This window comes from Drosophila persimilis, unplaced genomic scaffold, assembly GCF_003286085.1.
Source record: "Drosophila persimilis strain 14011-0111.01,24,50 unplaced genomic scaffold, DperRS2 tig00000829-arrow-arrow-pilon, whole genome shotgun sequence".
Classification (NCBI taxonomy): Eukaryota; Metazoa; Arthropoda; class Insecta; order Diptera; family Drosophilidae; genus Drosophila; species Drosophila persimilis.
In genome coordinates this window covers 584,006-598,822 of record NW_020825359.1, presented here as the reverse complement: position 1 = coordinate 598,822, position 14,817 = coordinate 584,006, and the positions used below count along the sequence as shown (strand labels likewise).

At 50.1% G+C, this 14,817-nt stretch overlaps 3 protein-coding genes across 5 annotated transcripts; 2 read left to right on the top strand and 1 right to left on the bottom strand.

Annotated features, from left to right (window-relative positions):
* Positions 1 to 197: 197 nt before the first annotated feature.
* Positions 198 to 1,507, top strand: LOC6600022 (zinc finger protein 808). Its single transcript, XM_002025065.2, has 2 exons — positions 198 to 457; positions 518 to 1,507. The coding sequence occupies exons 1-2, from the start codon at positions 272 to 274 to the stop codon at positions 1,487 to 1,489; spliced, it is 1,158 nt and encodes a 385-aa protein (XP_002025101.1). The 5' UTR covers positions 198 to 271; the 3' UTR covers positions 1,490 to 1,507.
* Positions 1,487 to 2,424, bottom strand: LOC6600021 (39S ribosomal protein L22, mitochondrial). The gene is made up of 2 exons (XM_002025064.2): positions 2,097 to 2,424; positions 1,487 to 2,023 (listed from the first exon to the last, which is right to left on the bottom strand). Exons 1-2 carry the CDS (start codon positions 2,364 to 2,366, stop codon positions 1,592 to 1,594), a joined length of 702 nt encoding a protein of 233 aa, XP_002025100.1. The 5' UTR covers positions 2,367 to 2,424; the 3' UTR covers positions 1,487 to 1,591.
* A 177-nt stretch (positions 2,425 to 2,601) lies between these two features.
* Positions 2,602 to 14,814, top strand: LOC6600020. 3 transcript variants are annotated; one of them, XR_003409196.1, is made up of 7 exons: positions 2,602 to 2,758; positions 2,823 to 4,925; positions 4,993 to 5,122; positions 5,181 to 7,103; positions 7,182 to 7,396; positions 7,455 to 9,555; positions 14,771 to 14,814. XR_003409196.1 is itself a non-coding variant. In XM_026993387.1 (6 exons), exons 1-6 carry the CDS (start codon positions 2,618 to 2,620, stop codon positions 9,414 to 9,416), a joined length of 6,474 nt encoding a protein of 2,157 aa, XP_026849188.1. In that variant the 5' UTR covers positions 2,602 to 2,617; the 3' UTR covers positions 9,417 to 9,716. The 3 variants fall into 3 exon arrangements, 1 of the variants encoding a protein (XP_026849188.1); XR_003409195.1 differs by lacking the exon at positions 14,771 to 14,814 and adding an exon at positions 14,663 to 14,715; XM_026993387.1 differs by lacking the exon at positions 14,771 to 14,814 and having other exon boundaries at positions 7,455 to 9,716.
* The last annotated feature ends 3 nt before the right edge of the window (positions 14,815 to 14,817 follow it).

Here is a 14,817-nt window from a genome sequence, read left to right as displayed (position 1 = left end):
TTTGATTTTGTTTATTATCTGAAATTCTGCCAAGTGTTTTTTTTTTTGTAAGCTCGGGGCACTAGCTTTTAAGCTTACCAACTACACTGATAACGATAGTGCACTCTGGGTATCGATGTATCGCTTAGACATGTATCGCGTGTCTATCGATTATTGAGTTACGGAGATTTTGCCATCTGCAGTATTTTCGCCTTGTCAAGCACTGGAGGGGGTGGGGAGCAAATCAATTTGTTTGAAAACAAATGTGCTTTTGACATAGTTATAGTACAAAATGCGGCCAGATTTAAATATTACCAGCGACAGTGACTTGGAAGCTGTGTTGGAAGAGTTCAAGCAGAAGGTGGAGCGGCGCAATAGTGCTGGCTCGGCCAAGTACACGTGCAGCATTGAGAACTGCGGGGCCACATTCAAGCGTCTCGACCAATTGGATCGGCACGAGTTCCACCACACGGGCAAAGTAAGTGTGAATAACTAACGAAAATTCAACTATTAGCTACTATCACTATGGCTATTGCAGAAGAAGCATGCCTGTACGTATGAGGGCTGCGACAAGACCTACTCAATTGTCACACACTTGAAGCGGCATCTGCGTAGCACCCACGAGCGAACCGAAGATGCGGCACAGAAAAACGTTAAATGCTCAGTGCTGGAGTGCAAAAAGATGTTCACATCCGACAGCAACATGCAGCGTCATGTGCGTGAGGCCCACGACAGTCCCAGGGTGTACCCATGTGGACACTGCCCAGCCAAGTTTTCGCAAAAGTTGAAGCTGAAGCGGCACGAGATCCGGGAGCACACCAAAGACTATCCGTATCGATGCAGCAAGTGTAGCCGCGGCTTCTACCAGGAGTGGCAGCGGGAGAGCCATCAGGGCAGCTGCAAGCTCTACTCCTGTCCCGGCTGTGACCTGCAGTTCGACAAGTGGACGATCTACACGAAGCATTGCCGCGACACGCTGCATAGACGGCAGCGGAACAAATGCGAGCACTGCGAGAGCAGCTACGCCAAGCCCAGCGATCTCAGGCTTCACATGGAGGCCAAGCACAAGGACTCGGTGGGGGCTTTTGCATGCACCGAGGAGGGTTGCTCTCGCACCTATTCATACGAGCGTAATTTGCGCCAACACCAGCTGGCGGCGCACACCGGAAGGCGCTTCGAGTGTCAAGCCATCAACTGCGGACGCTGCTTCAGCAGTGCCCAGAACCTGTCCAAGCATCTGGCACGGGATCACAACGATGGAAAAGAGAAGGTGGAGAAGGAGAAGTCGAAGTCAAATTCGAAGACCCGCAAGCGTCGTCGCGATGCTGGTCGCACCAAACATTCCAGGCTGTCAAAGCTGACCTGCCTGCAGCTGGAGAAGGATGTGGATGAGGAGGTGCGCCAACGCAAGTCCCCGGCTTTGAAGAAAGTCGCTGAATATCTGGTTGAAGAAGATCCCTTGCAGCAGCTGATTAGCGCGACTCTACAAGACGATGAGGCAGTGGACTAAAGATACGCATCTTCCGTTTTAATATTTATTAAACAATGTTCAAAACAAACAAAAAATGCTTGATGGGGAAGCAGGTGGAAATGCGGTGTAGGACGGTGTACACTACAGGGAATTGATAACCTTCCGGCTGCGCATCTGTTCCAGCCAATGCTCGTACTGCTGCTCGGGTGTTTGTGGCTCCTGGTAGTAGTGCTCGGGCGGCTGGCCCTCCTCCAGGCGCACAAAGTAGTGACAGTGCTTGTACTCCACCTGGCCGAAACGACCGCGCGCATGTCGTCGCATTCCCTTGAAGACGCGGCCCTTTCCCACAAATGATTCGGCTACCCACAGATTGCTTTTGTATTCCACATTGTGCCGCTGAACTGCCATCTCCTGTGCCTCCAAAATGGTCTCCTTCACATCGGTGGCTCCCTTCTTGAGCACAAAATTGAGCTGCTTGAGGGCTTCGTCCACGGACATGCCGCGCACAAATGCTGCTATATACCACATCTTGTCCGGGCTGTATTTGATATTGCTGCGCATATGACACACGTACTGTAAAGGCAGGATGTGGAGTACGGTCCATAAGAGTGGGTTTAATCGGAATGAGAATCTAAATTGAATTTACCGCCTTGCGTGGCTCCTCGTCCGGCTGCTGGGGTGGATGCACTGTTTTGTTATATACCAGCCACTTGCGCGGCCCATTATTGTGTTTGTTCCAACTGGCGCACAGGGCTCCTCCAGATCCAGCGGCCGTGTGGAGACTGTGGTGATTGACAGGTGCCCCACTGTGATCCAGTGCGGATGGGGCGGACGCGGAGGCAGTCGCCTTAAGCAGCGCTGAGCTGGGCATCGCTTGCAGCCTCAGCTGCGACATTTGCCTTATCACTGTGTGCATGACTATTGGGTTTCTATTCAAGAGTTTCCAAATAAAATAAAATAAAATAGGAATCGCGTAATGTGGGTGCCAGAGGCTGCCAGCTAGCTGAAAACTGGCCAGCTATGAACAGCTGTTCATATCTCCTGCTTAAATCCGAAGCCGATCTGGCAGCTCCGTACTAAACGGTAAATTTCAAAGAATTTTTCACGTGTTTTCCGCTGTTTCGTTTAATTGTTAATTGTTCATAATTCAGTGTATATCTAGGGATAATGAAATTGCCGATCGCCTTCGGGCTGCTATGCGTCTGGCCCGTTCTAATCGGTCGGTGCCAGTCGACGGACAAAAAGTTGGAGATTGCCAAACTGCGCAGCGAACTGAACGATGCCCTGGAGGCCAGCGATGTGGGACCGGTAAGTGGCTTTTTTCCTTCACTTCCGGTATTCAGTGGGTACATCTGGGCTCTTCCTGCCGCAGCCAGGAGTCATCACACAGCCAGTGTGGACGAAGCAGGCACAAGGCGCTCCTATCCCAGCGACAGCAGGTAAGGTGATTGTGGATCAAGCGGCCTTGAGGAGTGCCGCTGCCGTTCGGGACGAGATCCAGAAGGCTGTGGCCCAGCAAGGACATACCCAAGAAGTGCTGCAGCTGGATGCGGCTCTCAAGGCGGCGAGCAGTGCGCAGGCGGGCTCTACCTTGGGCGATGCGCGCCAGGAGATGCTGGGCGCAAGCCAGGACCCCGAGGACGCTGGACCCGGGCAGCCGAATGTGGTGGAATCGCAGGTGGACACGCCTGGCATAGATCTGGAGCAGTTGCAGCGCGTCGAACTGTCAAAGCGTCGGACCCGCGACCTTCTTGTGCTTAGTCGCATCGAAGAGGACCTACACTTCACCCTCGGCGCCGATGTGGACCAGTGGCTGTCTGTGCTGGCCAATGGCAGCGTCTATCTTGTGGGCCTGCAGCCTGGGGGCTTCCTAGTGCTCAACAGAGACTTCTCGACCTTGCAAACAGTGCCGCTGACTGCTCCCATTGACGCGATGATCAGCATCGAGCGCTGGAGCATCCGCACCCACCTGCAGGAGGGTCTGTTGGTGGTGGCCTCCCAGCACCAGCTCCTCTGGCACCGCCTGGAGCCGGGCCAAGGCCTGGTGCCCTTCTGGCACTGGCCCCTTGGCAGCCCAGCCACTAGGCTGTCGATCTTCAGTCTGGAGGGTCGCGACTTCATCGTACTGGCCGGCAATCGCACCCTGAACGTCTACTCCTACGACTTGGAGGCGGAGGAGTTCTGGATCGCCCAGCGACTGCAGCTGCCAGAGACGATAACAGCCATGGCCGTCCTGGACACTGGCCGGGAACTGCTTTTGGCCGTGGGACAAACGGACCAGGCCTTCATCTATGCCTACAATCCGCGAGAGCGTCCGATTGGGGATGCGGGGCTGCAGCTGCAGCTTCACCAGAGGGTGGAGGCGCCTCAGGTGGCGACTATTGCCGCCTTCCAGATGGGTGGACGCAGCTACCTGGCCCTGGGCGGACAGCGACCCCAGATCCTGGCCCATGTGCAGGGCCAGCTCTTGCCGCGTACGATTCTGGGTCAGAATTTCGGCTTCGTGGAGTTCTTTCTGCCCGTGCCGGTGCGTAGCTATCGGGACGATCTCTTGCTGCTCGTGCAGCATCGCGTCACCTTCGACACGCACACGCTGCTCGTCCTGGAGGTGCTCATATGGACAGGCGAGGCCTTCGAGGCGGGCCTGCCGCCTCCGTGCGGAATCAACGACCAGCACATCACCCACGGTGCCGGTTGCATGCTGGACCACGAGCGGGAGGCGGGCCTGATTGGAGCAGCGCTGATTCGGCAGCAGGACCATCCGCCGCTGATGCTGGTGCCCCGCCGCCAGGCACCGTCGGGGCTCTTTCGCCTGGAGACGCAGCTGCTGCCACGGAATTCGGAGGCAAAGGATTTGCAGGAGATACAACAGTTCATGCGAGAGTGGGTGGAGGAACAGGACGCTATAATCCGTCTAGTCGAAGCACAGCTGCGTTCGCCCCTTCCCTTGGAGAAGGAATTCGAGGAGATCCGCGCCCCTCAGGTGATCAACGAAGGCGGTGACATCATGGAGCTCTTCGTCAACGATGCCCGGTGGACGGCTGACGATGCGGCCATCGATCTGCGCCAGCTTCTGCAACAGATCCGCCTGCTCGAGCAAGAGCTGCAGGCATCAGCAGCTCCAAGGCGGCCCAAACGCCAGCCTGAGGCGCTCTACAACTTCCACTATGATCTACTGGAGGTGGACAGCGTCGATGCGGATATCCTCGTCCTGGACAAGTTGAACCACGTGCCGTTCTACGTCCAAAACAGGTCCTTGTCCTTTCCTGAAGGGTCGCTCAATGTCCAGCGCCTGGAGCTGTTGGAGGCCCCAACAGAGCAGCTTCCCGCCGAGGGATCTGAGTCGCATGAGCGCCTGAAGCTGGACGGGAACCTGGAGTACGAGAGCATCAACGGCTTGGATTGGGCCCAACTGCTACGGGAGCTGGTGTGGCGGCATCGGCCACTGCAGCTCTCCCAGCTTCATGTGCAGGGCGTGAGTGGAGTAATTTCACTCTTTCCCTTTCTTTGTAATCCTGTGCTTTCCATTCTTCCATACACAGGCTGTCATATTCGAAGATGCACTGCATCTGAGCTCGCTGAACGAGCTCCGTTTCCCCGAGGATTACTTGTGGTCACAGGGAAATGGTACCACCATCGTCCAGGCACCCAAGGAGTTCACCCAGACCCTCTGTAGAGTATCCCTCTTCCCTTTTATCTTCCATTTCTCTCATTCGATTGCCGTTTGCAGCCGCTAATGTCGTGGACACGACAGGAACCATCAATGAGATGCGGCCAGAGGATGCCATTAGCCTCAGCAATGCCCAGGATTGGCCCGGTTTTGTCACCTTCTCCCAACTGGAGGTATCCGAGGAACTGGAGCTCAATGGCACTGCCCAGGGCAGGCAGTTCGAGGAGGCGCCCCTGAATCCCACTCTCCTAGAATCGCACCACATCCGCTCCGACTGCCATTTCGCACAGCTATTCGTCCAGGGGCCGCTCCATTTGCGTGGCTTGCTGGACAACGACAGCTACGACTCCCTGCTGGGCGATCTGCTGCAGCGTTCGCCCGATCCCGTGCAGGAGCTGATTGTGGGGGGTGCCAAGCGTGTGGTGGGACAGCTCACGCTGCCTGTGGACACCCATGTGGCGGATGGAAAACTGAGCGGCATCCAACTGGAGCACTTTGTGACCAAGCACACGAATCAGGTGCTCCGAAATCTGACGCATCTGCGTGGATACGTTTACTTCCATCGGCTGCACCTTGCCGAGGGCGCCAGCTACGATGGAGTCCATCTGGAGAAGCTCCTGGCCGAATCCTTGCGGCTGGACGGGCCCTCCCTTAGTTCTCCCGGCACCCGGCTACGCTTTGAGGGCCCTCCACCGGCTATGGCCGGAGGACTGCGCCTGGAGCACAGCCTCAATCAGGTGCCGCTGGCCAGTGGCTATCAGACACTCCGCGAGCCCCTACACTTAAGCCGCGTCAGCTTTCAGCGCCTGGAGGCCGAACAGGCACAAGTGTCCCGCGATGTGATCGGATCGGGGCTACTTAATGGCCGCCATCTGGGCGACGTGCTGCAGGAGGAGCCGCACAGCTGGTCCGGAGAGGTGCACGTACAGGAATTGATCTTGCCGCAGGGCGTACAGGCGCAAGAACTGCAGGGAGTACGGGCGGACCTGATGCTCGATTTCCTGCAGCAGCTGGACGAGCTGCCACTGCTGATCCTGCAGGGCCAGCTGCAGGTGGAGCGAATTGCCGTCAGCGGATCGGTGCAGGTCGAAGGTCCGCTCAACGGACGCGATTTGGACCACCTGCAGCGGGAGGTGATTTGGCTGGACCGCACCAACGAGATGCGAACGCGCTGGCGCCTCCTGGAGCCACCAGTATTCGTCGGCGATCTGCACATCCTGGGCAGCTTCAACGAGCGACTACTGCCTGAGCTCCTCGATGACATTGTGTTCCGTTCGGATGGGGATCAGGATGTGGTCATCGAGGGAACCAAAAGCTTCACTTCTCCCCTCCGCGTGGCCGACGAACTGCATCTAGAGGCACTAAACGGTGTAACCTTCGAGCGGTTGGCCAACAGGCGGCACCCGTTGAACCTCACTGGCAATGTGCGTCTCCAGGGCCGCCTTCATGTGGCTGCAGTGCAGCTCGAGGGTGCGCTGAACAACGATCCGCGGGCCATGGGCCAGCTGGAAGAGCTCCTGCGCTGGGATCCCGTCTGCCAGGACTTCGTGCAGCGCGGAAGAGTGGTGCTTCTGCCTGGTGGTGCGTCTATGCCGCTGGAAGACCTCACAGTCCTAGGCCACTTGGGAAATCTCAGCCAAGAGCCGGTGCAGCATCTCTTCGAGCAAATGATTTTCAAACAAGAACCGCACATCCGTGTCGAGGGTCACAAGATCTTCACGGGACGCGTGAGCATCCCAGACGGGGCTCACATTCGCCAGCTGAACGGACTCGACCTGGAGCAGCTACTCAGTCAGCTCATCTTCATCGATGGACAGGAGGAGGTGATTGTGGAAACACCCGTCCAATTTGCGGCGCCCGTCCAGGCGGATCGACTGCTGGCCGATCGTCTCGTGCTGACGGGACAGCTCCTCAATGGATGCAATGTGACGGAATGGCTGCTAGATACCGTACGCGTGGATCGCGACTGGCAGGGTCCTCAAAGTGAGTAGTAGAAGTAGTACTAGTGGAGGCTAGTAGAGGAGCCTTACGAACCCCTCTGACCTTGCTTTGATCTTTCAGTTCCCATCACATTTGCCGATGGATCACTGGATCACAATGCCTTGGAGGTGGAGCAGCTGAATCACGTGAATCTGTCGCGTTTGGTTACCCTGCACACGGAACAGCACCTCCTGGAGCCCCTACTGGCAGAGGAGCTGCTGCTGGATGGGATGATTCAAGTGCAAGGGCTGGTCAATGCCCGCAATCTCTCCCAGGAATATGCCAATACCTTGAGGGTGCGCCATCGAGCAATTGCTTGGGGATCCATTTGAATCGAACCTTTTTGTTTTTCAGATTAATTCCCCGGAGCCGCAAAGAGTGGAGACACCCCTGCTGTTGTCGGGCATTCATGTACGGGGTCCCCTGCAGGTCAATGTACCCATCAATGGCGATGCCAGCCTCAATCTGAGCGATGTGGCCAGCCTGGAGGAGCCTACGATACGCCTGCAGTCACCGCTCTTTTTTAGCAGACTCCATGCCCCCCAGCTGAGGGCCAGGCAGCGGCTCAACGCCTTCGATTTCGTGGACTGGCACGAGCGGAGTCTGTGGGCACGCGGCAGGACTGAGCAGACAATCACGGGCAACTGGCGGGTGAAGCAGCTCAGAGTCAAGCAGGCGGATGACGGCGACATTAGATACCGCCGCCAGACAATGGAACAGATGGAGGACCAATACCGAAAGCTTTGCCAGCGACTCTCAAAGATGTTCGGCTCTCTGAGTATTCCCTATCAAGTGCAGAAACTGAGGCGCAGCTTCACGCTGCGGCAGCCCAAGCGAAACGAGGATGTGAGGCGTATCTTTGGCCTGGAGGCGGCCGTTCAGGCTGGCGGCAGAGGTGGTATTTTTCTGCTGGTGAACGAGATGGGCTGTTGGACGCGTATCCATCGCTGGAATGGCACTCGATTTGCCCATGCCGGAGCCTTTCAGAGCGGACCCGTGGACGAAGTGATTGGCCTTCAGCTGAAGAACAATAGCGGACGGGACTTTGCCTTTATGACAAGCCACGAGTTGGATGAGGGAGAGCACGAGTCCACCTGGAACTGCACAGGCGCCAGCGTCCTCCAGAGCTGGCAAACGGATGGCGAACAGAAGGAGACGGAGCCCTTGGCGATACCAGTGGAAGCGCTCCAGGATCTGAAGGAGAAGCAAAAGGAGCTCCAGAAGCGGCCGCTTCCCAGCTATCAGGAGGCCATCAAGTATTTGCAGCGTCCGGCCGTCGAGTCCGAGTTGGGACCGCATTGGGGTCGGAGGAAGGAGATCGGTCCAGAGGAGCTGCACGCGCTAAGGCGCCGTCTGCTGGAGACCCTCAGCTTTCGGCTGCAGACCGAAGTGAACATCACGCAGCTGAGCATACCCGAGAGCGACCTGTACGACGACCAGCTGGTCGAGGATTTTCTGCAATTGATGACGCAGCTTCAGGGCTTCCGGCCCCGCCTTCAGACGGACACGTTGCCCTTGCCCGACAGTCCGGCCCGGGTCCTGGCCGCCCGCAGTGCCCAGCTCATCTGGCCCGTGCTGCAAGAGCTCCGAGTGATTGGTGGGGACGGCGGGTCGGGTGCAGAAGAGGAGCTGGCTCTGGAGGAGACCCTTCTGGATGTCCTCGAGGTAGCCAACAACAGCAGCTCTGAACAAACCTCCCAGCTGCATGCGGTGATTGGCAGGCTGCGTCAACTGCAAGAGCAGCTACAGCGGAAAGATGGGGAACCGATGGCGTCTGCTTCCAGCCGTGCTCCCGACCAGACGCTGCCCCACCCGACGCTGCAATGGCGGCCAGTGCAGACGCTACGCCTCCATGTGGGCCCCAAGAATCGCTCCCGGCTGCTCTATGCGCGTCTCACCCTGTTGGACACCCCCGAGGGCCGAGGATCACCAACAACACCTTCGACCGCGCCACCCGCCCACATCCAGCTGCACCATGCCAACGGATCGCTCTTCCAGTCCCTGGCCGCCGACCGCCAGGCCAGGCAGCTGACTGCCCTGCGGGTACGGGACGAGACACTGCTGGCCTTCGTCGAGGGCTGCTGCCAGATACGTGTATTTATCTACCGCGGAGTCCAGGGCTTTGTGCCCTTCGCCCGCTTCCGCGCCCACAAAGCGGATGAGGAGTCGCCAGTGCTGCAGCTGCTCGCTATACGTCTGCCGCTTCAGCGTCCACCCGGATCAGTCTACGCCCTGGCCGTGGCGCAGGCCCGGCGGATAACTTTCTACGAACTGGTCATCGCAGGGCTACTGGAGCCATGGCTGAAGTGTAATTGAATGAGAAAATCCAACCGGAACGGATATATATGTTACTTGTTATTCCGTACAATACTCGTGTCTAGATGATGGAACAGGCGTTCCTCCATTCATTGTCAGCTCTAAGGTCTGATTAGATCTTTCCCTGATCAGGAAATATGTGAGTATACATTACAATAGATGTTATGAATTGTAAGCAATGCATTAAGAATTATAGGAACAATCTTTGCAACACTTATCCTTTTAAAATTAAGGTTAATCAACAAAGATGCACAGAATGTAATATTTACGTTAGTTATTCCTTGTACCATAAATCTTTCCTCCTGGATTTGTTTCTGTTTTTTGCAGTCTTTGTTTTTTGTCTTGTATGATTTGAAATTTAAAACACGATTTGAAATGTGTTTAGGCGCGAATTTTTTTTTCTTGCCAGAGATGGTTTCGATTATTTAGGGTTGCATTTGAAAGGTATGAGCATAGTGCAGAGGGATGTTATATAGCGATTCCAGCAACAAGCTATGTTAAGTAACATTTTTTTATGTCATGCTTAAATACGGTAACAGGCATGTTATATTTTTATATCTGGTTAATTCGTTGTCTATGTTTCTCACATATTTATTTGCATCATTGGTAATACTTTTACTTTTAAACTCTTTTTAAATATTTTATTTCACAAGGCTATCACGCAATGTCTATACGAATTGTGAAGGGTATTTTGAGATATCAGCTCTGTCACTTCAGTGCCTCGCTAATCTCTTTTTTAAATTTTATATAATTTTTTCAAAGTAATACCTATTGTACATGCATGTGTACTATTACTATATTAAGAAAACCTATTCCGCAATTCGAGGGACTTGATTCCACATACGCTATCCTGACATTATGTCCCACCCGCTGGCCTAGTTTTCTGCACCTAACATAGTTATACCATGCGTTCAAATACACACATCAGTGCTGCCATAACAACACTGGTAGCTTAAAAAAATAGCCAAAAATGGCTATTTAAACTCAAAAAATAACAAATGTATTTAGTGTTAGTGCTTTTATTATATAAAAGTTAAGAGTATCATCCGATTTAATACCACTTTTGGTTGTTGTATTTTTCGCTTCTTGGAATTAAATACAAATATTTTAATGGCAAATCATAATTGTTGCAACATAGCAGCAATATATGTTTGTTGTGTCTGCTGGAACCTTACGAAGCCACTCTTATTCCGCGCTTCCCAATCAGGCATCACAAAAATTAGTTTATAAAGTATTTTCTGCATATCACATTTACCAGACGCGAATCCTCGGAACAAAGTTGTTGTTCATATGAACAAAGATCCCATCACGGATGTCACACCAGACTTAATATTCTTTATGCAGTACGTGCATTATACACACATTTAAAGCTAAAACAAGCTGAATGTATTTAAAAAAAATGCTTAACTGGTTTTACACATATATGGAAATCTGTATTGAAAACTGTACAAGCAATTCAACTTTTAAAAATGCTAGATCTAGCCGGAAATATGCTAAGGTGGCAGCGCTGTTGTAAACCACACAGAAAATCGAGCCAAAGAGCGGGATGACCGTACCCTTATGAATAATTCTACCTTTCGCGACCTGACGGTCGGTTGTGCGCGCGCGATCCAAATCGAACAACAGCAACCGTAACGGTACATGGAGCCAGTGCGCGCTGAAATCTATTTTTTTGAAAATCCATTTGCACATATGCAAATTTAATTGTTGGTATTTGAACACATGTATTAATATGCATGATTTGTGTGCTTTTCTGTGAATATCTGTGACTATAAGAGTCAACAAAATGTTTTGTGTTTGTGTAATTAATGTTTTCAATTGCAATGCTCGCATGCTCTGCCGCAGTTTGCCGCCAAACTGTTGATATTCAAAATTGCGAGTTTTCGTATTTGGCAAATGCAATATGTATTGTTTTTTTTGTAGAGATCAGTTCAAAAATGTGTCTTAAAATGATTGGATGATTTTGTTAGATTTTGATAGCCATGTGGCGATCTTTATGTCACTCTGTGATCTGTATCTATTTATTTAGCTATACTCGTATGTGTATATGCCTAATTAATATTAACCAAATGGATGACACATCAAATTGTATAGACATTTGCCAGCGGAAATTACATTCAAAAATGCTTAGATGCTCAAGACGGTTGTCTGCCTACTCACCTAAACAAAATCTGTGTAGGATGCCCACACGTATCGGTCTTCCATAAGCTCTACCCCACCACTCCTCCCCCTCACGACCCAACGGATCTCCCAACCAGCAAGTTAATGAAAAAACGAACGAACTTTGCTATCATTTTGGCTGTTAGAGAGCTTTGAGATTGTGTCTCTTCGAGAGTCTCACCCTGTCTCTTCTGTCTGTGTCGCTCTCCCATTGAGTAGGCGATCTAGCGTGAGCGGTTCGTTGCGGTTCACCTGGCTGGTGGAGCGCACACAGATAGACGTACATATCTCTGTATCTACATTAAGATGTATCTAATAGATACTTTGCGCCACTTGCTCTCTCGCCCTAGTCTTGGTTCAAATTTGGCTGCGTGCTGAGCATTGCAACGGCAGAAAATAAGAGTAACAAATAAAACGATAAAAAAAAACAACAAAAAACTGTAACACGCGACGTGAATAAAATGTCGACCATATAATTTTCAACATGGAATATTTTTTTCAAGTGCAAAAAAAAAAGTGGAAAATACAAACATTTAATATATGTATTCCTCAAATCAAACATATGGACTTGGAAAAGCTTTAACCTTCCCACACACACACACACACACACACACACTCACACACATGCATACACTTTCATAAAGAGAAATAGATGTGGGTCTATGTTACTTATGCCATAAATGTGATCCCAGTGCTGGCTCAGCGGTTTTATACCGCTTTTCTGCACTGGCCTCAAAGCAACGCCAGATCTTTATATGCACATATCTAGCGTACATATGTACGTATTTTAGTATCCCCGTATATGCATGTCTATATATATGTATATATACATATAGATCTAGCTATAGACAAGACTCTGCTGGGCGTAGCACACAGTCAGTCAGCAGCAGCAGGCACTCCGACGAAACAAATTTATTTTTAGATAAATGATCTGGTGTGTGTATTTTTTTTTTTGCCTCTAATTTGTTGGCTTTTTTTGTGTTTTTTTTTGCGCCTGCCCCGATATTTTAACGTTAACCCAGATGGTTAACGTTTTGGGATCTACGGCAGTTCCAGCCGCTGGAAAACAGAGTTACCCTAACTAATTGGCTCCGACTTACTCGAAACTTTGCCTGGCTGCAGCAACAGCACTTCGGGATTCTCAGTTTCAGCCTGTAACGATTCGAGAAAATATAAAAAAATGTTTCCTTGTATAAAAATGGCATCTACAAGGCATCGTAGAGTTTCTAGGATTTCAATGAATGTTCCTAGTTCATGCTAGTATTTGAAAAACCATTAAAAACTCTCACCTTTAACAAAACAACAACATATCTAGTGTTTCGATTACGCATAAAAACTGAAAAGTTTTCGACGAAAAATACCATCTTCTGATCTACCTACAAACAAGATTTTTGAAGTCTTTGCAGACAACGAGTTTTTTGGAATCACAAAAACAACATACAAATGGAATTCTTGAGTAAACTATGATCCATTTGTGGGCAATCTATTTTATATGGTATTTCGCCCGAGCTTGGAAACACTTTGCACACAGGCACCACATACTCGTACAGTACTCGTATACATATAAGTATTCCGGCTGCAATTTGTGCCTGACAAATTTAACGGCTTTTTATTGGCAGAGTCAAGAGCCGAGCCGTACAGTCGTATTATTATGAATGCGGCTCACATGATCAATGCCTGGGCATGAATCGCTGCCATATGGCACGATCGTTCTACAAAAAATTTCAATTATAGTTTAAGTTTTTTGTTTTCTCTACACAGCCACGGCTGTTGTGGTGTCTATGAATGGCAGCAGCCTATCAATGAGTTGTGGCGCCCACACATCTACTACAACTACTACATACATACATACATACATACACATTTATGCGTCTATCTGTATCTGTATCTGTATCTGTATCTGTGGAAAATGTGTCAAATGTCACCTGCACTAATGTTGAATGCAAACGGGTCGAACGCCAACGCCAACCGTCAACGCCAACGCCGCCTACGGCTTTTTTTTTCGCATTTTCAATGCAATTTGTAGAAAGACAACAAACACTTGGCTGAAAGGGCCCGGGGTCTCGTTCTCTGGACCTGGCTCTGTCGAGCCGTTACTTTTTTTTTTTGATGGGCAACCTGTTTCGCGTTCCATTACGTCATCTGTGCGATAGAGAGACAGCGAGATGCTGTGCGTAGAACGCGCCAAAAAGCCAAAGAACAATAACAAGAACCAGTCAAAAATGTTTAGAGACAAACAAATCAGATTTCGAAACGAATAAATATTGAGGATTCAACTTCATTGATACCCTGGGACTTCAAGATTTTTCCAACTAAAACTACTTTTCGAAATGCTTAAATTTCAACTAAAATCAAGTGTTTAAATTAAACAATTAAATGTTTTTATTAATAAAAAATATATATAAATAACGTGGAAAAAATACATTTTCTAAATATATACAAAAAAAAAATGAACTCCAACAAATTAAATCATTAAAATGGAATTTTAATTTGAAAATTACGTGAATAGAATTCCAGATTAAAATTGTAAAAAATTATCAAATAAAATAACAAACAAAAAACAGTTGACAATCCAATTAAGTGATAAAAAAGGATAAGAAAATCATCTTTTTAGAAGATTTTTGTAGCCGGAAAAAAATAGTTTTAGGATCTATTTGAAGGCAGTGGGTTGATCAGTCGATGACACCTTTTGGCACCCTAGCTTCCGCTCAAGGCCAGAATATCTCGATTTCGAAGTTGTCGCGAGATAGAGAGAGCGATAGAGATGCAGAGAGTGGGAGAGCGGGAACGAAAGAGAGAGAAAGAGCGGCAGATAGAGAGAACGATCTAAACCTCTGTCTTTACTGAGTTGAAGAACATTTCGTCGCTGTTTAGGTTGTATTTTTTTTGGTTTTGATTTTGCTTTTTTCGGAATCTCGGAATTCATTTCGGCCAAGGTTGAGTTTTTATAATAAATAAAGCTTGTCGTGTGTGTGTGCCTGTGTGTGCGTGATTGTCTGTGTGGGATCGCACTCTTTGGCTGTGTGGTGTCTCTGGCCATATGTGATATTTGCAACGCTTAATTCTCCAATTGAACAACTCTTCAGGCCAACACCCACAACAGCTGTGAAGATGCAATCGTAAAAGAGCAAAAGATCTTAATGCAAACCCCACGAAAGCGAAACAAACGAAACTAAAAGCCCAAAAACACTCAGTCACCCATAGAAATTGTATCCAACGAAAAGCCGGCGTGAAAAAAGAA